This window comes from Drosophila obscura, unplaced genomic scaffold (assembly GCF_018151105.1).
Source record: "Drosophila obscura isolate BZ-5 IFL unplaced genomic scaffold, ASM1815110v1 contig_186, whole genome shotgun sequence".
Lineage (NCBI taxonomy): Eukaryota > Metazoa > Arthropoda > Insecta > Diptera > Drosophilidae > Drosophila > Drosophila obscura.
Window position 1 is genome coordinate 1,962,660 of NW_024542774.1, and position 25,612 is coordinate 1,988,271.

Consider the following 25,612-nt stretch of genomic DNA (forward strand, 5'->3'; position numbering starts at 1 on the left):
TCAGCCTGTAAAATGCGCAATTCAAATGCAAATGTGCAGCGTAATTAAAAATGCGCATATTGCACGATTCCCCGACACCCAGATATGCCCCAGCAAAGCCAATTTCCATATAGTATTTACATATACATATATATATGTGTGGAATTTAATTAGCAGAGACCTTCGGGAGCAAAGAGAGTGCCGAGTGCCTCTGGCCATATTAATAATAATAATGCCGTGCATAAGCTCGGGGCAAGTAAATGCGGTTAAAAACTGAACTGGGAAAGGCATTCTGGTTGAGATCTCTTTGCTGGTTTCCATTTTACTTTTTTTTCCATTGAATTGCAAATCGCTTTGGGCCAAACCATTCAGTGTTCCTTACTGAAAGCGCTATCCACGCGGAAAAAAATCATGCTGTAAATATTCAATTTCACATGCAACATCAGCTAGTGGGGAGCCAACCAACCAGACAGGCAACCAAGCAACCAAGCAACTGACCAACTGGCAGAAACCAGCTGTCATCCGGGCTGGCCACAAAAATCGGCTTGTCGCCTCCATCAAAGTAGAGTCGCACACATACCTACATATTTTCAAATAAAGCTGCCGCTATCACAAATTGACAGTAAAGTATTGTGTGGCCTGCTTTGGCTGCTTTAGAGCCAAAGTCCCTTTTCTGTGTGGTGGTGTGGTATACGATGGTGGGGGGGTGTCTGCCCAAAATGGCAAAATGGCTTTATGCGGTCAGTCAACTTCGGCACTGGGAAACGGGATGGCGGGACTACCGTTTCCGCTTACACATGCACAGCTGGAAAGTGGAAAGTGCCCTGCGGTTTCCTGCCCCTGCCACTGCCACTACCATGATTGCGTCGAATGGCAGCCACCCAATCCCCCACACCCTTGAAAAACTAATAAAACCCGAATATGAGTGAGCGTTATTGGGCCCCGTTTCGATGTGTTTTATTAAACAATATGAAGCAAGCAATCTGCGTTTGGCAATTTCCGTAGTCGTATTGTATTTTCTGGGACTGTCAGCCCCGATCTAAACAGTATGTTTAGTTCAATCGAAAGTTGATTCAGACAATATCAAAATTTACAAAAAAAAAAATTCTTAGTAAAAAAGTAATTGTTATCCCTATTTGGAAATACCTTTTCATTCGGAAACCTTTATCCGTTAAGCCATTAATCTAGCCATGGACGGCAGTGGGGACAACCAGCTTTCGATGCAACTGACGCGCGACCTGGAGGCTCGCCAGCGCATGATTATTCGGGCTGAGCGGGAACATCAAGCAATTGCTGCCATGGCCGCTGTTGCCTACCTACCGGGTCATCTACATGTGCCACTGCCACCTGCACACGTACCCCTGCAACGTGCTGTGCTCCGTCCCGATCCACTTCAGAACGAGCTGGACGAGGATTCCGGATTCGAGTCGGGAAGCGAGAGCGATTGAAATTTAATTGTCATGGATATATGTGCATATACCCAGTATTTAGTCAGCGAACTGGTAGTGAATAAATTAATTGGGAATTAAAAAGTTAACTTACCTTTTGATAGGCTTAGTCCTCGCCCTTTAAGACCCGACAAAAAAATTGAAACAATTCGCATAAGTCCTTAGATGGGTTTCAGTTTATTCACGTCAATTGGATTTCAATTTGATTCAAACACACAAAATCAATTTAAACGCACACATACTATATGTAACTGTATCTGTAGATGTATATGTATCGTGTATCAAGTGTTAGTAGAGAGCTTTAGCTAGTTACATTTATGTTACACAAATACCATATATTTATATACTATACGCATATATTTAGGTGCTGTATACGCTTTACCGAAGTTCAATTTGTTCTATTTTGTTGCTCGTATTCTGTGGAACATCAATATTAAATATTTATGTATGTGTATTTCATGCAAGTACGTATATTTTCGTTTGATTTTCATTTTGATTTTAGATATTTTAGTGTAATGTGTTCTCGACTAGACCTGGTCGAGCATTTGTGTGTGTGTGTGTGTGTGTGTGTGTGTGTGTGTACGTAAATCTCCATTGAGTTTACCTTTGATTTGTTTTTTATATTCGAAATTTAAATGTCTACTTTTCAAGTATAGTTCACTTAATTTTACTCTCTCCGCATTAATCGATGGTTATCACGCCAAAACTTGCTTTAAAATTAATGTAAAACGAAAACAATTTTTAAAAACCTGATTCATTCAATCGTCAAACTACTCGTACATACATATATGAGACTCACTAAGTATACATACACGTACACACACATATAATCGTCAGTATAGTTGAACATACATACATGCATACATATATTGTGTGTGTGTTTTTTTTCTTGTGTCTTAAAACTGTTAGTTTTACTCGATATGGTGTCTTTCTTTGCTCATTTTAGCTTTGTTAAAACAATTTCCATATTTACTCATAATATATTGTATCATATATATTGTGGTTTTCTCGTTACGTATGTTTAAATGCCTAAAGAAAGCGTGAAAAAAGAGATTTTTTTTATGCAAATAAAAAATACATTGTTCTGGTTTTGTTTAACAAATAAATTATAATATTACACAATTCATTATTTGTCATTGTTCAGTTTTTTTCGTTATAGATTTAGTTGCCTATATTTGTATGTTTTTGTAGGTTTTTACCCTCCAACCATTCAATAAATTGTATAAGAAAAACCTTGCACTCCATTGTCTCAGTCATGAAATGAATTTGTGTCCAAAGTCCAAACTGAATTTAATACATACATAGATATAGTTATGGGTGTAGATATAGGTATAGATTTATATATATATATATATGTTGTGTAGTGTATATATTCTGCTGAAGTACATCTATAAATTCTTTAAAATTTCTACTGCTGTATACATCAATGGTTGGTTGGTTGGTTGGTTGGGGATTGTGGTGTTTGATCCACTACATATGAACGAGAGAGATACTTCGCATTCTTATAAAATGCATAAATATTCAGCTTACAAACTAGATTACGCCCGTCTCTCTCTCCCTCTCTCTCTTTCTTTCTTAGTTGATCGGTATATACTCGTATATATGTGAATTAGTTATATGTTTGCTGATAGGTATTCGTTTTTAGAGAGTGCCTAGAGACACTCGTGATAGGGAGGGCTTTACATTGAAATCCATACAATTTATGCTTGAGTTAGTTGAGAGACTGACTGAAAATTGGCTCTACCCAAAGCGCTTCCTCTGCTGCAGCTGCGGCTGCCACATCTCAATCGAATTTACTGTTTGATCAATGCAATCATTTCGTTATTGCCGCCATCCCGGTGACCGGAAGCAAGCCCGGCACGGCACCCAGCTTACAGCACCAGCCCGTAACCTCAGTAACCAGTCGCATCGAACAGATCCGGCAGCACCAGGGGCGGGCAGTTGTGGGGGCTGCAGGTGACGCTCGGCATCTCGTCGGGCGTCACCGCATCCGTGCAAATGCACTGCAGACAGTTGCCCGTATCCTGGGGCAGAATGTCGCCAATTTTATACAGTTTGCCTGCAAAAACAAATAGAACGGAGTTTGGATTGTAGTTGAAATGGGATTAGGAAGTGAGCAATTGTGTGGTGAATGAAGGGAGTGAAATGGGATGGGACGGGATGGGATGGGTAGGGAATTATTTTCGTTAGCAATAATCTACGGGGGGCCTCGTCGATTCGACTGTCTTGCTTACCCAAAACATTGCACATACGCCCTGGTGCCAGCGGCGTTGTTGTTATAATCGTTGTCAGCGTATACGGTGCCACCACTGGGCTGCCACTCGCCAGAGGTTGATCCTGATTGTCGCTGGTGGGGGTACTGATGCTGCTGCTGCTGGTGACGGGTACGGTGCTCCTCCTGTCGTTTGCCTGTTTGTCCATTGTTGTCCCTGCTGTTGTTTCTGGCGTTTCAGCGATTCCTGGCGTTGCCACCGTACTCACACATGATGTTCTGTTGCCATTTGCAATTAAATCCGTTTGGCGTCGGGGATGCACATCAACTGCAGTTAGTGTAATGTCAATGTTGACAACGCTCCCATTGAATTCGCTGCTGTAATCATTGTACGAGCTGCGGAAGAAGACAGCATCGGCAACGTTGTTCCTGGCATTGTCTTTGCTGCTGCCACCTCTCCCACTCCCACTGCCACTCCCACTGCCATTGCCTCTGGTGCCGCTGTCACTCTTGTTACTGATGGCAACATCATCGATTATTGTCGATGCTGCTGTTTCCTGCTCCGAGGCATCGTCCGGTGTGTTTGTGCTGTCAGCATTCAGCTCCGTCGATGTCAGCCACCGATGAAATGCATCGTCCAGGTCCTTGCCACCGCTCTTATCCGGTTGCAGCTGGCCAGCATTAAGGGAAGAAAACAAACAAAACAAAACATACTGTTAATTCAAGTTGACTGCATAATAAATAATAAACCCAGTCAAGCTCGAAAAAACCCCATTACGAAAGCACTTTCAGGCTCACTGGTGACGGCGCGACCAAAAAACTCTGGCCTGTCAGCGCTGTGCACCAATGAAGTGGCCTGGTGAGCCCAAATCCTAATTGGGCTAGCGTCTCCATCTGGCTGGGGCTCTTAAAGCCACACAGCAAAAAGTACAGCCAAGCAGAAGAGCCCTGCTTCAGCTCCGACTACACTCACATTTGTGGCTGCAACTGTGGCCCCATATCCAGCTTTAGCTCCTCCACTGTCCTGACTAGACAGTCTGCCCGTCGCTATGGCATTTGTTCCTGTCGTAGTCATCGTTGTCGTTGTCACCGTTGTGGATGTTGCTGCCTGGTTTGTCATCGACGCCTTGGCCATGCTGCTTCTGGGGCTGCTGCTCGTTGTCCATTGTGTGGGTGCTGTTGCCTTGGGGCGCTTGGTTGGCGGCTCTGGCAAAATATCGCTGTCGGTTTCCGCCTCATCAAAGTTTTTATCAACGCCCAAGTCGGTATGGAGTTCAACGACTGCATCTGCTGGTGGCTTTTGTCGGGCCAACGCCTCCTGTTGATGTTGCAAGCGTTGCTTTTCATGCAGCAAGTGCTGCTGATGATGCTGATGCTGATGATGCTCATGCTCCTCCGTCTTGTAGTCGTAATAAAGCAGGGCCGGCAAGTTTTCGGGAAAATTTAAGATCTTGCTGGACGAATGCTGTGGCCTCTGTGGATGGGAGCTATGTTGCTTCTGCTTCTGCTGCTGATGCTGCTGCTGCTCCTCCTCCTCCTGCTGGTGCGAGGGCGTGGTTGTTGCTGGCTGCTGATAATGCGTTTCCTTTGCCGCCGCCTGATTAACTGTCGAAGCCACCAGACTATGGTCCTGCTCGTGTTCTAGCTCCTGCTGCTGCGTCTCGGCCACCTTCTGATGCTGCTCGTGTTTGTGTTGCTTGATTATATTGTAGTTGGTGGCATCGCCATTCTTTTGTTTTTGTATCTGATGCTCGTGCTGCTGCCGTTGTTGTTGTTGTTTCTGGTTTATGGGTGACTTTTTATAATCCGTTGGCTGCTGCTGCTGCTGCTTGTGGCTGTGGAAAACTTCGTAGTCATTAAAATTCTTTTGATTCCTGCGATGGTTGCGCCGCTTGCCAACTTTTCCAGCCGTTTTATGCACTTTTGTTGACTTTCTCGTGCTGCTCTCATAGCGATATGGATCTGAATAGTCACCAACACCAACAGCAGCAGCAGCGCCATCGCCATCGCCATTGCCACCGCCAAAGCCGAATCCAACACCAAAGCCACCTCCTTTGCCTTTGCCTTTTCCATTGTCGTTGGCGTTGTCGTTGGCGTTTCCTGCGGCCGTTGCCTTCACCTTGTTTGCATTGGCCTTATCTGTGGGAAAAGTAAGGAAAAGGCAAAGTTTCTTGTTATATTATGCATGGCCCATAATGGCGGGAAAACTAACCGCATCGCTCCCACCAGCAGAATATCTCTCCGTCCATGCAGAGGCACACTTCGCAGGCATCCTGGCGCGGCACCTGAACCCAAAAAGCGGATGAAAAAGGTTACGACAAATGGTTGGGAAAGTGTGAAAGTGGAAAATTTAAATGGTCAGCAGCTTGGGTATTCACAATAGCAGCTATCAATCATCTGGATGGCGTTGTGTTGCATAATAGATGCCTAAGCGAAAGCCAGGAGTCATCCACTGACAGCCGCAAATACCAAATGATATCATATCCTAATTGAAGATACTTAATCCGAGTGCTCACTTCATTTTGAATAAACCAACTTGGGGGTGCGATAATCAAGAAGAAAACATGTTCTGTGCTTGACAAAGTGAAATGAAGTGCTCTCTGGCCGACCAAGCGAAAGGAAAACAATTTTCAATTTAACATCTCCTCTGTGCCCACTACATACTTTCATCCTCACATTCTTACCTTCTGTCCATGTGTGTACTTGTGGCCGTTAGTGAAGCAGGCGGCTGCCCGACTGTGCGGCTCCAAATCCTCGACTGAGCCATCAGAAAGCCCTCCCTGAGGTCTTACCGTGTGTGGGCCAGTGCCTTCGGCCTGCTGGAGGAGCTCGGCGTCGCTGAGCATTTGCTGGGATAGAAGACGGGCGTCGTACTTGGCCTGGGATTGGGCCGTGTCCAGGTCATAGTTGAAGTCATCGTGCTCATCTAAATACTCGAAGGGCAAAGCTGCGAGAAGCCAAGAACAAATGCGAAATAATCCCAGGTTGATTTGACTTTTCACGCCAGACACCACACACACACACACACACAAGCGCATTCATACGAATGCATATGTGTGTACTCTGTGTAAGAGATGGTCCTGATCGGCAGCAGGCTGTTGCCACCTTTCATATGAAATGTTCGCCATAAACGGCGGCATTTTATTATGCATATTTGATAAATTATCATAAAAATAAGAAGCAAAATAAATCACGGGCAACATAAAAGCCAGCACACGCATGCACAAACATACATACATATATTGTGCGTAAATATTATGATATTTTATATATGTATATATATGGTTTCCTTTATGGCTGGCAGTTGTCATTAAATCAAAAGGCTGCACTCATTATGACATAAAACTGGCGACTGGCGAATGGCGACTGGGAAATGGAAAATGGTAAATGTAAAATCTCAAAATGCTCGTAAAAATTCAAAGCAGAGCGAAACGTTTGCTGTGATTTATGTAATACAGATTTAATAAGGCTGTAAAACGAATGCTGTCCTGCCTTTCATTCCGTCTGCCCTTCCATAATTCAGGGAAAGCAATCAGCGGCAAAGAGAGTTGGCTAAGCCGTTGATGGAGAGACTCACCCTGGGTCCAGCTGAGTAATCCGAAAATGTTGCTCAACAGCAGTAGACGGAGCCTTAAGGAATTGTCGTTGGTCATGCTGCTGTTGCTGGTACTGGTGCTCCTTAGTCTGTAGCTGTGGCAGGGGCTGTCGCTTCTAATAATCCCAGGAAGAATTTCACTTTTAGGGGATTTCACGGATGGCATTTCACTTTAGTTGCAGCACATTACTTTGCACATTTCTTGCACTTGCCTTTCGGCGCTCACCCACACACCCACATACACAATTCCGGACGCATACACTCTCCGGATTTCAAGGGGCACACCACACCACCGTGGGATAACCTTCACTGATGTTTGTTCGGGGTTTCTTTCTGTATTCGTTTATTTGTTTGTTTGTTTGTGCCTTTTGCTTTTGCTGGCTGAGTTTGCTGTGGAACTTTACACCGTAACCGTTGCTGTTTTTATCCCACTTGTCTTCTTTGTTATTTTTAGAATGCACACTCGTATACTCGTACTTTTCCGTGTCGGCACTTTAGCGCTGAATTTTACATTTACTCGTACATTTACAGTATTGCTGTTGTTAGCTGTGCCCATGCCCCATATATAGGCAACACTTTCGCACCCACCCAATCAATTTATGGAGGCTAAATGTAAATCGAAACTCAACTACTGCCATTAGGGGGTTCCACCTCAGCCTCCGCCTCTGCCTCTGCCTATATTCAATTCATTTTGCCAAGTTCGTAATGGCGCAACTGTGATTCGCCCCCCCTCTGGGCTACGTGCCTCATTCAGCGGGGAAAAAGCCAACCAACAAGTGTTTCCCCCCCAGAACGTGCCTTATGTAATCAGTGAAAGGAAGCTGCGGCAGCTGCGATTACTACGTTCTGTGGTGGCCAATTTCAAATGAAATTGAATCCCATTAACTAATCATAAAGAAAGAGCCTGGCTGAATGCACCGCTCCCCACCCCACGCTCTTTGCTTAGTTTTTGTCAGAAGAGAACAAATTAAAGCTAAGCCAGGCTAGCAGCAACAACAGCAGCACTTGGGGCTATTCATTCTGACAGTCATAGAGAGTGGGAAGTTGGGTAAAATCAGGGAAAAGAGCACACAAACAAAAACAAAATGGAAGCATCCGCAGCAGGCAAAGGCGGAAGTCCATTGCCGGCACTGCCGGGGACGGTAGCGTTTGAAGTGTGAGAAATTAACGCTATGCCAGCGGCACTCCCGCACATCTCCAAACACACACAGGCTGGCTGTCACCCACACTCAGTCAGAGACACAGACAACACATAAACACACAAGTATCAACAGCCAGCCTGGCCTGGCCTGGCAGAGTCCATATTTAATTTATATTCAATTTGTAACTACTTCCGCGTAACATGATCGAATTCCAATTACAATTGCAGTCGTCCTATTTAATTCCATATATTATTTACACTCCTTGTTTCAGAACTATGCTACCGCTGCTGGTTCTCACATAACACTTATTTGTTTTTAATTAAAATTTAAGACCCAGAGAGAACAAAAAATAATGAATTTCTCGAATTACATTTTATGTTAATTTAATGCACTCGGCTACCGAACAAACTCCAGCTTTAAATATCCACTAGATTCCAGAATCCAGACGATGCGTCGTAAGACTGTCTGTTACACACGGCGGCTACGCGATAACTGACTGAATCCTTGCCGAATCTCGTCGACCCACCAAGTTCCACGCTGCGACATCCACTGTTGCTGCGGATGCTGGATCCTTTGTATTTATTGCAGCCGCCAACAACTCAATCCTGGCTCTCTCCGAGACTGCTCTCCGAGCCGCCTTTTATGAATGAGCTGTGCCGTGCGCAATAAACACACACAGAGAGAGGGAGAGAGAGACAGAGAAAGAGAAAGAGAGAGCGATAACAGAGCTCTGTTGACTGAATGTTAGGAGAAATTCTTGTTAAATGCAAATTGCATTTAAACTAAATCCTTTATGCTCTGTCATTTTGCACTCTTTTTGTGGCAATTGAATTTGCCAGAGCAGAGCCTTAGGCCCGGATGGCATGCATTTAATGTCGAGAATTGCATTAAATTACAGCAGGATGCGCCGCAGGCGCCAGGACACCAGGCACCAGGCAACGGGCAGGCAAAAAGCAAGACAATGTCATGTGTCAGAGCCAGAAACAATTTCTTAATTCCATTTTGGGTTTTGCTCTATTGATGGGACGGGACGCACTCATACGTACAAATATCATAACCCCCAGATGCTAAAGTTCAGTCCTAAGAAGCACAAGTGTGAATACGTAAATGACACAAGGCAGGCGAGCACAAGGGCCCACATACGAGTGTGTGTGTACGTACTTGGAAGTACTATAGTATAAGTACGGGCAGGGCACGGGCACGGGTGCGGATATGAGTATGAGTATGGCCGGGTCTGTCAGCAGGACTCTGAGGCCGTTGAGTGACAGGCGATGTTTGGGGCTGCCACGGATGCCATTGTGAAGCTTGTTAGACATTACAATGCGTGTTTGTGTCAGGATAACTGTCAACAGTTGCCGTTGAATTTGTTCCCTCGCCTTGCACGCTTCTCCTCCCCCTCCTTCACCATTTTTACATTTGCTAATTTCTTTTGTACATTCTCTTGAGGCTCAACGGGCTGGCGGCATTAGCATAAAATAACAATAACTCTGCTTATTGTACTGCATCAACCAGCTGGTTGGAGTGCCTGTCACACTCTCCGGACTCGGCTCCCACTCGACCGTGTGCAACAGTTGGTGGCGTGGCCCATTCATACTCGTATGAAAGAATGGAGTATGGCATGCATATATCATAGCCATCGTAGATCTCGTAGATGTAGCCTACACCCCACCCATTGGGTAGTCCATTGATTTATTTCCGGCCACAGTCGTACGATGACACCAATGGAAAATGTCACTTGACTGTTTTATCTCCATCCTTCCGCCAGAAAATGTATGTGGCTCCACAATCTGCTTGCCGTGCATCTATTTGTATTTGCAAATTATGCTAAATAAATTGATATCTCTATCTTTATGGCAATCCCATCCGATGTGCGTTGATATTTATTGTGTGGCAAAGCAATTAACATGTGTGTTTTCCACAAAAAACACGCATGAAATCATAATGATTTATCTAAAACAGTATGTATATCAAACTGTGCTGAAAATAATTTATTGGCCATTAATTAAAAAAGCTTAAAAGCAAACCGAGATAAATAAATGCTTGAAAAAAATAATATAAATTTAAAGTGTGGTTGGGCTGACCTATAATCTGATCTAATGTCGTTAATATCCTTTAACCAAATGTCTCTATACCCCTAAGTATTTGAAATTTAACGCTCGTGAACGTCAGTCGTCGTTGGTTTCCTCCGAATAAATCTCGAGTAATTGTGTGGAACAATTTAATAAAACTGTCAACTGCCTTTCCTGCGGATTTCATTATGCGTAATCCTCATTGTGTTGATTATTATGGTTGTTTGGGCAGCCGCTTGGCTAAATCCTTTCCAAGGCCTAGACAAAAACCATCCTCAAAACTTTCGCCATAAATATTAAAATATATTGTTTTAAAATCTGAGCCGCTACCCGCCGCCTTCCAGGCAGGCCTTGACTCGCCCATTTAAATGATTCATTTAATTGGACATGTGTTTGGGCTGTGAGACCACCAAACCCAAGCGGGGGGATGGGTTGGCTTAAGTTTATGCAAATTAAATTACAATTATAAATTCTAAGGACTCTGGGGCTTTTCTTGGCCGTGTTTACCGGCCCTGGGCGACTACAAAACAGACTGCTACAACCATCATCTTCTTGGCCTAATCTCAGGGCTGTCCGACCCACGGGCTGGCGCATCTCACTTACGAGTGCCTTATGCCATATGCCAGATGTAAATATTTAAAATGCTAAAATATATTTGACACTAGAGTCTGTAGCACTTTGACAGACGTTCACTCAGTGGCATTGCTGAGCAAAATCCTCTCTTCTACACCTCTGACCCACTCTGACTTTGCAGGGGATTTACGAGTATTCCACTCGAAAGCAGAAGGTTGAAAGACCATGCATTGTATGTATGCATGCATAGAAATAAGCATCTGCAGTTGTATATCCGTATACATTGCATATAATGCCCTAACAAATGTATGCTTGAGTTGGCTTATGGATGTCTTATTTTGGCTGCAGTGTTTGCCTATCCTAAGTAACTATCTAGGCATTTGTGCCTATAACTATTTTCCTTTGTACAATGCAAACACATGCATACATACATAAGTATTTGTGCATGATGTTCTCGTTAATAATTTATAATTTCTCTAAACATCCTTCGATTTTTGCCATAATTTAGTTTCGAATGAGAGAGAAATGCAGTCAATTTTGTAAATACTTATTACCTCTGGCTTTCACTGGGGTTCGTGTGCATTTCTGTGCCAGAGGGCTGGCTGTCATTCGATCAATTGCAGCACAAATTAAATTTTGATTGCTCTAAAATCAAATTGAATGGGCTATGCTGTTGAAATTCTCTGTTATATCGATTGGCTCTTTAAACAGTACAAGTCCATACCTTCAAGCAATTAAACGAACATGGCTGGAAAGTTAGGCGACATTTTGCACTCAAATTTTCGGGCCAAAAGAAAAAAGAAAATTGTCGCCGAACACTTGGCATGATAGAGTCGCCCAAATTGGGGTGTTGAAAATGCTTAAAAGTTGTTCCTTGTACCAAAACGAAAGTTGGCAAACTATACACACATACAGACTCTATATATGTATACGTATATATATACTTCGCGAAACTAACAACAATATGAAAATCAGTTAAGAGCAAAAAAACACATGCAGTGAAATGAACTCGAGAGTTCAGAAACTTTTACTTTTTCTACCAAAGCAACAAAGCTCGTTGTCGGAGTCTGGAAGCCTGCAGCCTGGTGCCTGGTGCCGCTGGCAGCTTCTTGTTTTTATAGCTGCTATCAAGGCCTTTTGTCTTTTGGCCAACAAGTTTCTCTCTTTGGAAAGAAATGAGCTTGATTAAAGCAAATTTTAAATGCAAAACAGTTGCGCAATATTCGTGATTACGTTCAGCTCAAAAACGGAATGCAATCCCATTTTCCTCCTGTAATTATGGCAGCAGAATGGATGGACAAAGGGAGCGGTAACGCCATTCAAGTGTAAAAGAAAATGAGTAGTGGTAGGGGGAAATATTTCGAAAAGTAATTTGAAAACAACAGAGAAATGCGTTCCCCGGCCCAACCCGTTCGCAGCCAGAGGGGAGAGCTGCTACTGTTGGCATTTCCATGGCAATTATGAAGCTGCAAGAGGTTGCAGCACGTCGAGAGGATGACTGGAAAGCCAAGACATCGTCCCAAGGCTATGCCCGGAGTGGGGCGGCGGTATCTCAGCGGCGTACTTAAACGCGGACTTGGCATTGCCTGAGAGCTTTATTAAAGTGCACGTTGAGAGTGGCTCTCTCTGTCTCGGCAGCGACTCAGTCACTGGATAACAACGAGTATGATCCCTTTTGCAGTTGCAGCCTGTTGGCTGTTTCAAGACAATAGAACATATTTACATATTTAACGCAGTTAAAATGTTCGCATTGGAAAGGGGAAAAGGGTTTGGTAGAGAAGCGGGGCGGAGCGGAGACGTGAGCTCATCAGGCAGTTTTGTCGTGCAAATTGCCCGAGGTGACCTTTTCAGATGTTAATGAAGGCCTCCCTTGCAAGCAAACATTTAGCAAAGTCCGTCCCATAACCACCTTAGACAAACACAAAGGGGGGGGCTCGGATTGTTGACTTTGAATTAACAAAAATAACAAAATTAATTCGTGGCATACAAAATAAAGGCAATGCAAACAATGGCTCTGACACAGTCACTGGTTTTTCCCGTAGGACTTACGATGAAAGGCGACAGTATTCCCTAAATACTCGATGTAATGATCAGCTCAGGCTCATTCTTTTGCCCTTCTCGTTTTTTTTTATTGCTGGCTGGTTGGGTTTCCACTTTTTTTATTGGCTACCATAAAGTGAGTCCCTTCTTTGGCCCCTGCCACAGGATGCGATGCTGACATGCATGTTCCCGTCTAGCCGCACTTTTATGGCGCATAAATCTGTGCGAATGTCACAAAATTCTTTGGCCGAAAATAGATATCGCCCACCGGGAGATGGGAATATCACTCCCAACCACCCTGCCAGTCCCTGCTAATTTCGTCAACAAATCTGCTAAGCCAGCTTATGGTCACACACACACACACACACACACACACAATCGCAATCGCAGGCACATTTGGCCAAGTTGCCTGTAGGCGCCCTGATTTTTATTGTTCAAGAAATTGAAACGTAAATCTTGAAGGCTTTGGCCGCAGACCGAATTGATTTTTTATGGCCTGGTAAGTATTTGGCTTTATGAGCAATTTAAACATTGCATATGAGAAAGTGCAACCAGTTGGATAATTAAATTTTGCCTAACCGTTTTGCAGATGCTTATTGTCACCAAATAAAAAGCAAAATAAACATAGATACACGATCCAGGCCTTGGAGTGTTGTCTGTTGTTCCTGTTGTGCCGCCACTGTGATCACAATTAGCTTTAATTGTGACCAAAACAGTTCGATAATCACATTACAACCGACCGAGCGTCGTTCTGGAGTCGATTCAATTAAGCCATGGAACAAATGGAAAACAGCTGTGATGTTGTGCAGATTGGTGGCTTGCATAAGCTTGTCACAATGCAGAGCAGAGTCCCCTGCATTGGCCGACGGCAAACAGCTTAAAAAACGCAGCGAAAAGTAAATTTGCATCACGTAGGCATCATGTGCCAGCTCCGATAAATTGCAGGAACGCAAATAAAATGCAATGGTAGGGATCTCAGTGCGGAATTGTGTCAACAGCAATTTCAGTCAGCACCCCAGTACCCCAGCAGCCCAGCACACTAGCAGCCATTCCCATTCTCATTTTCAATCCCATCCACAAGTAGCGGGAAAAAGAATCCGCTTTTCCTCTCACCATATACAAATACATATATTTAATCTTGAATATACTTATTCTGCAGTGTGACTGCTGCCTGGCTGCGTGGCTGGATGGTGGCTGATGCGGCGCCTGTTTAAGTCCCATCATAATGATGCGGCGCGGCGTCTGTTGCAACTTGCCAACGACTGTTCAGGCCTGATTAAGAGCGCTGCAGGGCCACCGAGTACGAGTATATATGATTTAATGGAAACTATGGCAACGGGGTTTATTGCATGCTTCTTTCAGTATTGGCAGGCTGCCTTAACTATTACGCATACGACCCGTCGGCCAGATTTTCAGAAATTGTCAGCCACTTGCATCTTTTGTTGAAGTTTTTCCCCATCACTCTGCTCTGCCTTTATTCGTATAGTTTTGTTGATTTTCAATTAAAAGTTTGCCCTTTTCCTGGTCCAGCACCCGCATTGCAGCTGGCCTTCTAGTGTGCCTCTATCTTACCCTTTTTTGTTGCTATATTTCATTGTTCGGCTGCAGCTTCCGACACAGCCTCCCCCAGCCTCTGACAACCAGATGGACCATCCCCCAGACGATTGCCATTGACGTGGGTAAACCATTTAGGTAAATAATTGCTTTGCCAGTTTAGTCCAGGCATTTGCGGCATTCGAACAAAAGCCAGCACTTTCGGAGACCCCCAGAGTACAGCCGCTTAAATGTGTTGCACAAATTGAAATATGCCATGAAATATGAGCTGTGAGCTGATCTCTCTAGCAACAGAAATTTAAAATCAAAATGCATGTAAATAAAATCCAATAAAATAGCCAAAGGCAATAATTTTAAATTGGCTCAAAAATAAACGAATATACGAGTGTGTATGTGGTACGAATATAACGTTTCTCATCTGAAATACAATTTATTTATACTCATATTTATGGTGAATGTGCACTCCCCTGAATTATTTCGTAAAAAAAAAGTTTTTCCTTTGCTGAAGCAAAGGTTTCACATTTTCTTGCAATTCCATTTGGTTTCTGGCTGGACTGGACAAGTCGGTCGTAAATTCTGCTGACAAAACTCAGCTCCAGGCACGTTTTATTATCCTGGCGCACTTCTAAGCGTAATTGATTGATTGATGGATGGATTCTATAGCGACGGGTTTGCTGGTCGACTGCATAGGCGGAGGAAGAGGAAGGCCATCACACACGCACTCACAGGACTCAAATGGAGGATATTAAAGCAAGTTTTGGTTGGTTTTGCTGTAAAAGTCCAAACAACTTAGCACATTTAATCTTTAATTAAGCGCAACACAGCCGAGACGTTATCTGACCCTGATTCCAGGGGCAGGATACCCTCATCTTTGCCCTACCTCCAGGCGGCTTAAATGATGCGTTAAGATGACTCCAAGGAAGGATCGCAAAAGTGGCTTGCGGCTTTTCGAGGTCGACCAAGAAAGCTGGGTGGCGGCCCCAAAAAGCCGCAAAGGACTTTAAGCTGAAATACGCAAACAAACGAAAATGGCAGGAAAGATTGGGGTATGGGGTAGGAAAGCAGGCTCCTTCCCTTCGCGTAACTGCCAAAGGCATTGCAAATGAATTAAATTACCAAAGAGTGCGAAATAATGGTCAACAAGCTAAAGAGTTGCCTGGCCAAGAACTATGCAAATGGTCAACAGAGCTTGCCTTGAGGGCCAGAGCCTCCTGAAGCAGCGTCTACACCCAAGGGCAGGCATTTTTGCAAGAGCCAAATCCCATTAAAATTCAATTGCCTGTAAATAAAGTGATGGCGTGACGCACTTGAAGGCTTGAAGAAGGACCAGAAATCGGATTGTTTGTCACTTAATTAAGGTTAATGTCCGCTGCCGGCAGGGATTAACTTTCCACTAGTAACAACACTCATGCGTAATTAAATTTCCAATGAAAATACATCCCACACTCCTCTCGATTGAATGCTCCTGCATGCTGGGCCCCCTCCGGCGGATTTAAATAGTTTTGGGGGGCAGAAGGAAGCCATTCTCCCACTCGTAAAGCTAATGGCTTGTGCCGACTGTGTGACAAGTTTATTTCATTATGGTCACAAAGCAAAACACTTCCTGCCCAGCCGGTCCGAATGTGGATGTGGACTGTGGACACATGGAAATGGAATCAAATTTAAATTTATCAAAATGACTGCATAACGCTTTGTTGAAATGTTATTATCTCCAGTCCGGTATTTCTCCGTTTGCAACTAAATTTAATTACGACAACAAGTCACACACAAGTGTCTCTAACTAAACGACAGCAGCTCCTGATCGCCCACTCCACCACCCACTTTCACACACATACGCGCAAATATTTGAATGGCAAACAAAAGTTTTCAGAGACCGCTCCAATGTATGCGCATATCTAATGCGGTCGTGACTCTGGCACTCGCACAGCCACGGAAATCGTTTGTTGAAACTGAAAGCCAGTACATATCCAGAATCCGTAACCCCCGAATCTCATATTTGACAACATTTAAGGACAACTTTGACTGGTAGTCCATGACAGTAGTCCATAAAAGTCACTGTCGAGTGCATGAGCGCAGCTGGAAAGGCTACGAGGGGGCTGGGACAGATGCATACCACCTGGGTACGGGGACTGTGGTTGTACTTTTGATAAATGATAATAGCACAGAGATTTAGGTCGATTTTGGTAAAGGTTAAATATGCCTATGCACCTGATTAGAGAGGCATCATTGCATTATAGTACTTGGCCTAAGAATTCCCTTATCAAGAGAAAGTTGTGTCAAAGTTTTTCCTTTTTCATTCTCCCCCTGGGAGATGGATGGCCAGATAAGAGTGTGTTATGATGCCTAGAGTTTTTATTGTCTTGGGCGGGTTTGCAGCTCTCTTTATGGCCGCCATGATGATGTCCCCCCACCATTAATGCCCCACAAATTGTGCTCCGACACGCCGGCGAATTCAATACGAAATAGGGGAAAAGTTGCTGCAAACTTAAACACTCCGCTCTGTTCTGTTCTGGTCCGCTCAGTTATTCAGTTTGTTTCGTTGGAGGGAGGTGGAGTTAGTGGGATTCGGTTGCTCTTGCTTTTTACAGCCGTTGTGTGAAACTTTTCTCATTAGTCACTATTTTTAGCTGCAGTTTAATTGTTACACACTCGCAGCACGAAACTTTTGCCTGGCTGGAGTGCGAGTCCTCAAAGTTGTTTCAATTTTTTATTCTTTTGGGGCAAGTTAAATAACTGACGGCTTTTACATCACACCCCCTCTCATGGCTGCCCTACCCCGATTCCACGCTTCCCCCATCTATCTGTGGTGGCTGCCATTTGAGCCAAGATTTGTGTAAGCAAATTAAATATTCTATAGGACCTGGCATTTTTTCAGCCAGCCATCGAGCAGGTGCCAAATGAATATGCCAAATTTACGCCCAACTAAATTAAAAGTTCAGGGGTTCTGGTTCTGTGGCAATTAAAACAAACGTGTATGTGTGTGTGTGTGGGGGTGGGGGCTCTGTCAGTAATTACATCAAACACGTGAGCAATGTTAGTAATTTAGACTTAAGTCGTGGAACATAAAGGCCCAGGGCCTTTGTCCTTTCCTGAGAATCTGAAACATTTGCCAAGCATGGCAACCCAGGACCCATTCCACTTAGTGCAATTTCATCGACGTGCATATTTTGGCCAAAATTATACAAGGCTCTCACTTAATCACTCTGTCTCTGATCCGCACACTGTCAGCAGTGGGGTCCTTTTAATTAAGTGCATGCCTTCGTTTTCGTCTCAAATTTAAGTTGCTTAGACATGACTCTGTCCCAGAGATAAGACTCTCTCAAATTGCAATTTATATGACAGGTTGGCATCTTATTGTCGACTCAGATTAAACCACAAGCCAAGCAAAAGCTTGGATGCGTCAAATATGTGGGTATGTACATACATATACGTATAACAGATGGCTTACAGATTACAGACTTTTGTCTAATAAGTAAAGCAAATCTGGTCATCAGAGCAGTGAAATGAATGTATAATTAAAAATGAAGAATGGATAATCCTGTTGAAATGTTATGAGGAGGAAGATGGATAATATAATGCTGGTTAGGTATAAAGATAAACCCGTTGTACAGCAGCACACTTTTTTGCGCTTTCTATGAGTTCTGTAGCTCGAATTTATTGCATTTTTCTGTGCACTCTTTTTTCTGTGTTTAAAATACTTTACGCGTAAAAACCTGCTGCAGCCGTACGGGCTAATTACTTGCCTTCTAATGGCTTTGTTAGCCATTAATTTTCCCTCACCTTTTGGACTAAGATGCCGCTTTAATTACTCCGTTCAATGCATTTATTGGGAAAAAATAGGTTAAAGCCTTACAGAAAAAAAGGAGGGCATGCCGATAAACTATGCCAATTAAATTAACTTACAAGCATAAACAGAATAGAAAGAGTTTTTAGGTCAAACTATCAACTATTTTTGGGATCGCTCTTTAAACTTATCTAGAACGTATACACGGATATAACTGGATTGCACTGGATTGAACTGGATTGAACTGGATTGAACTGGTGTATATGTATATTCGTCGATTCCATTAAAGTGCGAGAAATTTATTTTTGACTTCAATGTATTTCAACCGGTAATTACATATAAACATTTCTTAATGTTCCACTCTAGGTAGCATATGTGATAGCTTAGTGATAGCTTACATTTATGATTTGTAGCAAGTTTTGTGCGGCTGTGACGAGCCATGACTGACCTTAAAACGAACGAGTTTTAAATGGCAAACATGATAAAAATATATCCTTAAATCTGTTATTCGGTGAAGAGGCTGAAAGGAACTGATGACACGAGTTCTTCGAGGGGAAAACTAAGTAGATCTGAATAAATATTACAAGGACATTGCCTGGACTTATTCACCTAGGTATGTATGTACAAACTGCTTCTATGGGATAGGCCATAAACACACTCATCCATCTACGATATGATACAAAAACACTTACAAACTATAGCCTTACATATAGCATAAGTAAAGAGGGGCGCCTGGATCCGTTCTTCCATTCCCTCGCGGCGATATATTGTTGAGTTTTCCTTCTTAAGGCACAGACATTATTATGTACACCTGACTGAACTTAGGTCACTAGAGTGGATATTGGGGTGTGGGGAGCGGTGAGTGGTCGTGGGTGGGTGGACGGTACGACGACTTAAGACTTACGACGCTGGCGGCTTGCCGTGCACGCGAAACCGGTAGAGGCATGTGTATGTTGGCTGGCCATGGTTTGTCTCGATGCGCAGCTCGACAATCTCGTATGGCCGTTGGATGTCCAGATTCTGCAGTGTAAAGTACTGCAGGGAGGCGCCATTGTCCTGGTACTCGTACTCCCCAAACAGAACTGGCTCCTGGTCCTTCTCGTGCTCCAGCCCCTGTGGAATCAAATGAATCAGAAATGAATTGAGCCGTCTGTTAAATGAGATTTCTCACTTACCCAAACCGTAAAGTTACGTGGAGCAGAGTCAATGCGTCCCGTGGGCGACAAAGTTTTGGGAATGTGCTCCAGGGTAAACCCAGTGACATACACCAAGGAGTTTAGCTTCAGCACTGTAAGATAATGTTCAATGTAAGGTATGTCTGGGTCAAAGTGCAAGTAAGGACTTGCCTAGAAATCCGGGGAAGCCCTGAAAGGCCCAGCACTCGCCTGGCTGGACATTAGGCGAGATGGCCACGCGAGGCGTGTTGGTAGGATACCACAGCGGAATCCCAAACACCGATATCTGGGCTGTTTTGGTCTGATAGCTTTCGGTGCAGCGTGTGGACAGGATCTGTCCACCTGCCGATTCCAGGGCAAAGTCCACAAGGCCCGTCTTGTCGGCATCGTAAGTAGCCAGCACGGTCTTGACAATCTGACGCACTGCCTCTTCGCCGATTTCCCCCTTCAGAGACGTGCTACTTTCATTGTGCTTGGCCTCGACGGCCAGCAGAATCTCGCGCTTGAGACGCTCACTAATGTCGCTCATCAGCACGATGCTGGAGCGTTCAATCTCGTCGCGAATATTGTTATTGGTGCGCTTGTTCAGCTCCAGCAGCTGCTGCTCCAGATAATCCTTGGCCACGAACACACTGCGCACCCAATTCTGCAGATCGATGTCGTCTAGCTTGGCCCCAGCCGATTGCTTAAAGCCCAGAATCTCGACCAGTGAGAGCTTAATCTGTTTGTTGAGCAGGGCAAACTGGGAGTCGTTTAGGGATGCCAGCTTGGTTTCGATCTCGGCCAACAGTCCACTGAATCGCTGATCGTTGGCCAGCTCATGCTGCTGCATGCGCTCCAATAGATCCTCCTGGCCGAGCTTCAGACTGCTGATGGACTGTTGTAGATTGGCATTCTCTGCATGGTTGTCGGAGAGGGCCAGCTTGATGAAAGCGATCTCCTTGTTAAGCTGATCGATGTGGTGTTCGGTGGGATGCGACCCAGAGCCGTCTTTCAGCTCCTTCTGCGCCTGTAGGAACAGATTAATTCGTCCGTCCACGAAGTCGGCCAACTTTGGTGAGCCTAAAATGCGTTCCAGCAAAGCTTGCAAGTCTATCTTCTCCAACAGCAGCGTGTAGTGTGATTCCTGTAGGTTAACTTCAGCCTTGATCAGCCTGGTGATCTCCTCTAGGTTAGCTGATGACAGTCTCGCCTCTGGCTGCCAGTCGCCCGACCTTTGCAGCTCCAGCCTCAGTTTTGAGGCCAAGTCACTCAGCTTCTGCTCACTGAACTCCGCTTTGGCAGTGAACTCCTGGAGGTTCTCCTTCATCAGCTGAACGATAATGTGAATCTGCTGGGGCGACAGTTGCTGCTCCTTCTGTGCCTGCGCCTGCTGCTGCTGCTGGAGCTTCAGCTCCACCAGTTGCTGGACATAGCTGTTGACGTGATTCAGAATATTCTCGTACTCCTCGGCGGTAAGGGCTTCCTTTATGCTCTGTTCCATGCTAGCCATGTTCGATTTGCTGTCTTTGGCTTCTTCAGGAGCCCTGGGCAGAATAGGCAGCTCCAGCAGAGACTTGAGCGAGGCTGTGGCGCTGGACAAATGACCACGCCAAGTGGCCAGCAGAGTCAGAGGCAGTGGCAGCAGGGCCTGGACATGTTGAACGTAGCTATGTTGCTGATCCTCCTGCAACAGCGACCAGGCTGGCCAAAAGATAAAACGAAACAAGGCATTATTAGTTGGCAGTCCTTCTACATTTCGGTTCCCCCCACACTCCACAACTTTTAGAAAATTCAGGGCATAGGCTACGGGGGAAATTAGATTTTTTGGGGAAATGCCAACACATGCAGAAATGCAGAAGGATAGAGTTCGATACTGGCCAACTAATATTGCTTGTCATTCTACTTACCATTTCGCATGATTCCATCAAATGGCAAATAAAACAAACGATTCTTTTCTTTTCTTTTTAGGTGATTTTTTTATGAAATTGTTTGCAGTTTATTCTTTTGTACAGGACTCTTACAAAACAAACAGTGAACAAATTACAATTAAACGTTGTCCGACAACAATTATAAATTGTTTGGGGCATACACACACTCGTGGCATGTGAATGAATGTAAATTAATTTTACAAAAATTCTGCAATATGTATAAACGGCGGCGAGCTCTATCCTTCTTCCATCAGCCTGTGATTTTGCATTTTTTTGGGTGTTTTTTTTTTGGGTGGGGGGTTGTGTTGAATTGTTTGGGTTAGTAATGTGGGGAAATATTTTTTTTGTGTATGAGATAGGGGAGAGTCAATGAGCAGGAACAAAAAATATTAAACAAAAAAATGTACCAACTTGTGGACGAAGCAGACTGACAAGCCGCAAGAAAATGAATCAAATGCTTTTTAATTTGTACTTCAATTGTTCGTAAAGTTGACACATATCCAGATCCAGGATCAGATACGAGACAGAGAGGGAGAGAGACAGAGTGTATCTATCAACTAAACAGCTGCTGCAGCAGCTCAAAAATAAAACGGCAGGACAGCCGCTCAAAGTGTTCCCTAAATACGCTCATAATAGACCTGATCGTCGGACTGAAACAACTGACGTCCCCGGGCGACCACATTCTGACCGATAGTTTTTAAATACAGCAGATAGTCATCGGCCCAGTCACGCACGCGTACCGCCTGCTCGGCAGCCTGTGAGCGCATCGATTCGTATTGGGCCTGGTTCAGGTAGTCACTGACATTGATCTTGGGCAATTCGGGCAGGGTGAAGGTGATTGTGTATTCGGACAGGGATTTGGGGGGGAAAGTTTCGTTGGGATGGAGGTAATAGAACAGACCTGCAAATGCGAAGCTCATTAGGCATTGGTCACTTGGAAATGGCCAAAGTAAAATATATATTCACGTGGTCCGTGCTCGTGGCCGTGGCTATTTGTAGTTGTATGTAAATTAGTGCAAACAACGCGCTCTCCACAACGATCAGTCGGTCTCGTGTATAAATAAATCCAACCGAGGTCGAATATATGCATATGTCACTGGTTGTCGACCCTATTCAAGGTCAGGGCGCACGCTCACATATATTTTACTTAACCTCCGGCAATGTGTAGCACAGCTCTACTCACCCGTCAGCAGCAGCAAGGGCAGCAAGATCAGCAGCAGTATGAGAAAACGCTTCTTCGACTTGTTTTCCGCATTCGAAGATCTCAGCAGCCACGTGTCCAGACTCAGTACCGATCCAATGAACAGATATACGTAGCGCAGAAGACTCAACAGACTGTCGCCAATGGCATGGCCAATCCGTCCTACCACACTGCGTTCCTGGTTCCTCTGCTGCCTGGCGTAATAGGTTTGATACGCACTCGTCTCTGTGGCCGAAATGTTGGTGACGCGTGTCCACAAAGTTGTGATGGTGCTGAGGACGACTTGGATGAGGCGGACCAGCCAGAAGCTCTGCTTCTTCTGTTGTCCGAACATTGTGGCGTCCAGCTCGTCGCCCGAGTCGTAGTTCACGTACTGCGTGGTCCTCGACTGGTAGCGACGACGGATGAGCTCTTCCTGGTCCGGATTCTGCTGGACCATAAAGTTGACGCGGGCATCGTGGTTGCCGAGGCTACGACGCGACATATTGGGCATGGCCACAACCCCTGGGGCCAGTTGGCGGCGATGTGGAGACAGCTGTGAATATGTGTAATCCGTCTTGGGGGTTTTGCTAGAAAAAAAAACATATTTCGTTAGGTCAATGGTACCACAAATAATCCATACCCAATCCTTTACTCACTTCCAATATTCTCCAGCATTTCTGTACTCAATGTAGGCCAAGTAATCGCTGGGATCCACCGAGCTGTGAGTGCCATTTGAGCGTTTGCTGCTGTTCAGCTGCTCCTGGGCGGTGTTTAAAACATTTTGTTTCGTCTCCAGTTGGACCTTGTTGTGGGGGGTCGATGTGGCCCCCGTTCTTTTGCTGGTGATTGATGTGACCGTTGTGGTGGTCGAGGTCTGTTTGCGCTTCACCTCCGGATTAATGTCATCGACCGAAAAGTCCGAGGTCATCTGGGCAAATGCTTTGTTCCGTCCCTTCTTGCTGATGCTCGACTCCACCACAACACTCTCCTCGATGATCGTTCTGCAAGTGGCGAATAAAAATAGAAAGAGGTTTAGTGGGGATTCTGGGAAACTGTCCACAATTCTCGTACAGCGACGTATCAAAACAAATATACAATAATATGCTCATGAGCTACTCTGACCTTCAATTCTTAAATGCCCGCCCGCCCCAACATGCTGGTTTTCTGTGGCTAAAACGTGAAAACGAATCTATGTATGATGGCCAGGCCAGAGCATGTTGCTGTGACTGCCAGATGTCGTCATCAACGAAACGACGACGAAGTTTATTTGATTCATTAACTGTTCGGTCAAAATGCGCGCCAAAGCCGAGAAAAGCCATACCATAGCAGAACACACCCTGTACGGCAAACAAACGAACACACACACACACAGAGATAAACGTGTACGTGTACGTGTGGATTTGCCTTCGTTTTCATTTGTGCCCGCCTGCTCTAGCCGTTTCGAAATTGAATTTCGCGTCGAGTGTGAATAACAAGAAGATGACGTCATGGCCGAAAACACCACCACAAGCTGACAACGTGCATGGGGTTATTGCTATATGGTTGTGACGCTGCCTGCCCCAAACGATTGTGTTTAAACTCGCGTGCCTTGCCCACATACCGAAGAAACTCCATTTACTACCACTACCAACCAAGAGAATTCTAGACTTCTGATATCAATGGCATGTTGAGTGATAAGCAAATGCTGTAATTAGGTCTATTTTGGGACGCTTCCCTTCCCCACTCCACCCACCACTCGTATTCATACTCACTGCACATTGGGGGCCAGCGCTGACTTCTTCTTCTGGTGATGCACATGTCCCTCCTCGCCAGCATGCTCGCAATTCTCATGATCGCAACTGGAGCGAAGGAAGGGGGTCTTGGAACGCGAACGCCGGCGCGTCTCTATCTGGTACGTATCATCGCTCATGATTAGATTCTCCTTCTAGTATGTTTTAGGGCCAGCTGAAGGTTGCTGTTGCTGCTGCTGCTATTGGTTAGCTGCAAATGGAATGGTAAAATGGAAATAAACATTAAAAAGTGCTTGCGTGTGTGTGTGTGTAAACTAGGCGTGGGTTGTTTACAATTGTGCAGACAGACCCACAACACAACGGATTTCTCCTAACAGACCGTAATAACGAAATATTTGACATACTACTTTATGGCTTGGCTAATTGTTACTTTACTTCTATGCTCGAGTGCTTTTCGACGACGGGCAATGGGTTGGGTTGAGCTAGTACCAAGAGAGGCTCCCTCCTGAAGCATTTTACATTAAATTATGCAATGCGATGCGTGTTGAAATGAGCGCAGTGTCTGGGTTTTAATTAGAATGCAATGGGGAGGTACGCGCAAGTGTACGCAGGTTGGGGGCTAGAAAGATTGAGTCTAAAAATAAAGCAAGAGCCATTTCGAATTGCGAATGAATCGCTTGCCAGTGACCGTGGAGTGAGGCTAAAATGCGAGCAGAGGAAATTTTTTCACAAACATAAGTGGAAAGTGGGGTACAGGTTGGCTAGCAGGGGCACAGCGCCCAGCAGCAAAAACATACGAATAATCAATACAAATTGCCCAAAATACGCTCCCAGCACACGCAGACGGTAAATATTTCATTGAAATGAAAACCCAAACAAGTTTCCCGCAGCTGCGTCATTGCCACAGGCAGCGCCGACGGCGGCGGCTTAGATGAAAAAACGGAAGCACGCACACAGCCACACCACACACACACACACTCTCGAATACAATCTCAACATGTTCTAAGCACGTATTTGCATTTTTGATTTAATTTTTCCACTTACACTTTGTATCGCACTTGGTGGATTTATTGTTTAATATAATTTTCAGATAGTTGCGAACACCGCACCGTTTTTAGCGGCGAAAAAAAATGCGAATGAGTAGAAAATGGTAGAGCTGCAAAATCTAGCTGTAAAAGCATCGATAGTAGCACCGATACTATCAATATCTTTATCGAT

At 44.7% G+C, this 25,612-nt stretch overlaps 2 protein-coding genes across 9 annotated transcripts; both read right to left on the reverse strand.

Moving 5' to 3' along the window:
* Window positions 1-1,583: 1,583 nt before the first annotated feature.
* On the reverse strand, window positions 1,584-8,914 carry LOC111076257 (homeotic protein female sterile). 5 transcript variants are annotated; one of them, XM_022369955.2, is made up of 7 exons: window positions 8,777-8,914; window positions 7,217-7,734; window positions 6,324-6,586; window positions 5,852-5,924; window positions 4,613-5,778; window positions 3,662-4,310; window positions 1,584-3,486 (listed from the first exon to the last, which is right to left on the reverse strand). In XM_022369955.2, the coding sequence occupies exons 2-7, from the start codon at window positions 7,398-7,400 to the stop codon at window positions 3,320-3,322; spliced, it is 2,502 nt and encodes an 833-aa protein (XP_022225647.2). In that variant the 5' UTR covers window positions 7,401-7,734; window positions 8,777-8,914; the 3' UTR covers window positions 1,584-3,319. The 5 variants fall into 5 exon arrangements, with proteins under 5 accessions (XP_022225647.2, XP_022225646.2, XP_022225643.2 ...); XM_022369954.2 differs by having other exon boundaries at window positions 7,217-7,840; XM_022369951.2 differs by having other exon boundaries at window positions 8,747-8,914.
* A 9,494-nt stretch (window positions 8,915-18,408) lies between these two features.
* LOC111078558 lies at window positions 18,409-25,572 on the reverse strand. Of its 4 annotated transcripts, XM_041593236.1 has the most exons (8): window positions 25,439-25,570; window positions 24,416-24,644; window positions 23,321-23,665; window positions 22,665-23,251; window positions 19,743-21,254; window positions 19,572-19,684; window positions 19,301-19,509; window positions 18,412-19,225 (listed from the first exon to the last, which is right to left on the reverse strand). In XM_041593236.1, the coding sequence occupies exons 2-8, from the start codon at window positions 24,571-24,573 to the stop codon at window positions 19,198-19,200; spliced, it is 2,952 nt and encodes a 983-aa protein (XP_041449170.1). In that variant the 5' UTR covers window positions 24,574-24,644; window positions 25,439-25,570; the 3' UTR covers window positions 18,412-19,197. The 4 variants fall into 4 exon arrangements, with proteins under 4 accessions (XP_041449171.1, XP_041449170.1, XP_022228989.2 ...); XM_041593237.1 differs by lacking the exon at window positions 24,416-24,644 and having other exon boundaries at window positions 18,409-19,225; window positions 25,439-25,572; XM_022373297.2 differs by having other exon boundaries at window positions 18,412-19,509; window positions 25,439-25,569.
* Window positions 25,573-25,612: the final 40 nt, after the last annotated feature.

Coding starts and splice junctions, on each gene's coding strand:
- LOC111076257 (XM_022369955.2), bottom strand. CDS start 7,400: ATGCCATCCGTGAAATCCCCTAAAAGTGAAATTCTTCCTGGGATTATT. Junction 6,587..7,216: donor ATTACTCAGCTGGACCCAGG/GTGAGTCTCTCC, acceptor GGCTTCTCGCAG/CTTTGCCCTTCGAGTATTTA. Junction 5,779..5,851: donor CTGCTGGTGGGAGCGATGCG/GTTAGTTTTCCC, acceptor CTTTTCCCACAG/ATAAGGCCAATGCAAACAAG.
- LOC111078558 (XM_041593236.1), bottom strand. CDS start 24,573: ATGAGCGATGATACGTACCAGATAGAGACGCGCCGGCGTTCGCGTTCC. Junction 23,252..23,320: donor AATGCTGGAGAATATTGGAA/GTGAGTAAAGGA, acceptor TTTTTTTTCTAG/CAAAACCCCCAAGACGGATT. Junction 19,685..19,742: donor GGGCTTCCCCGGATTTCTAG/GCAAGTCCTTAC, acceptor ATTATCTTACAG/TGCTGAAGCTAAACTCCTTG.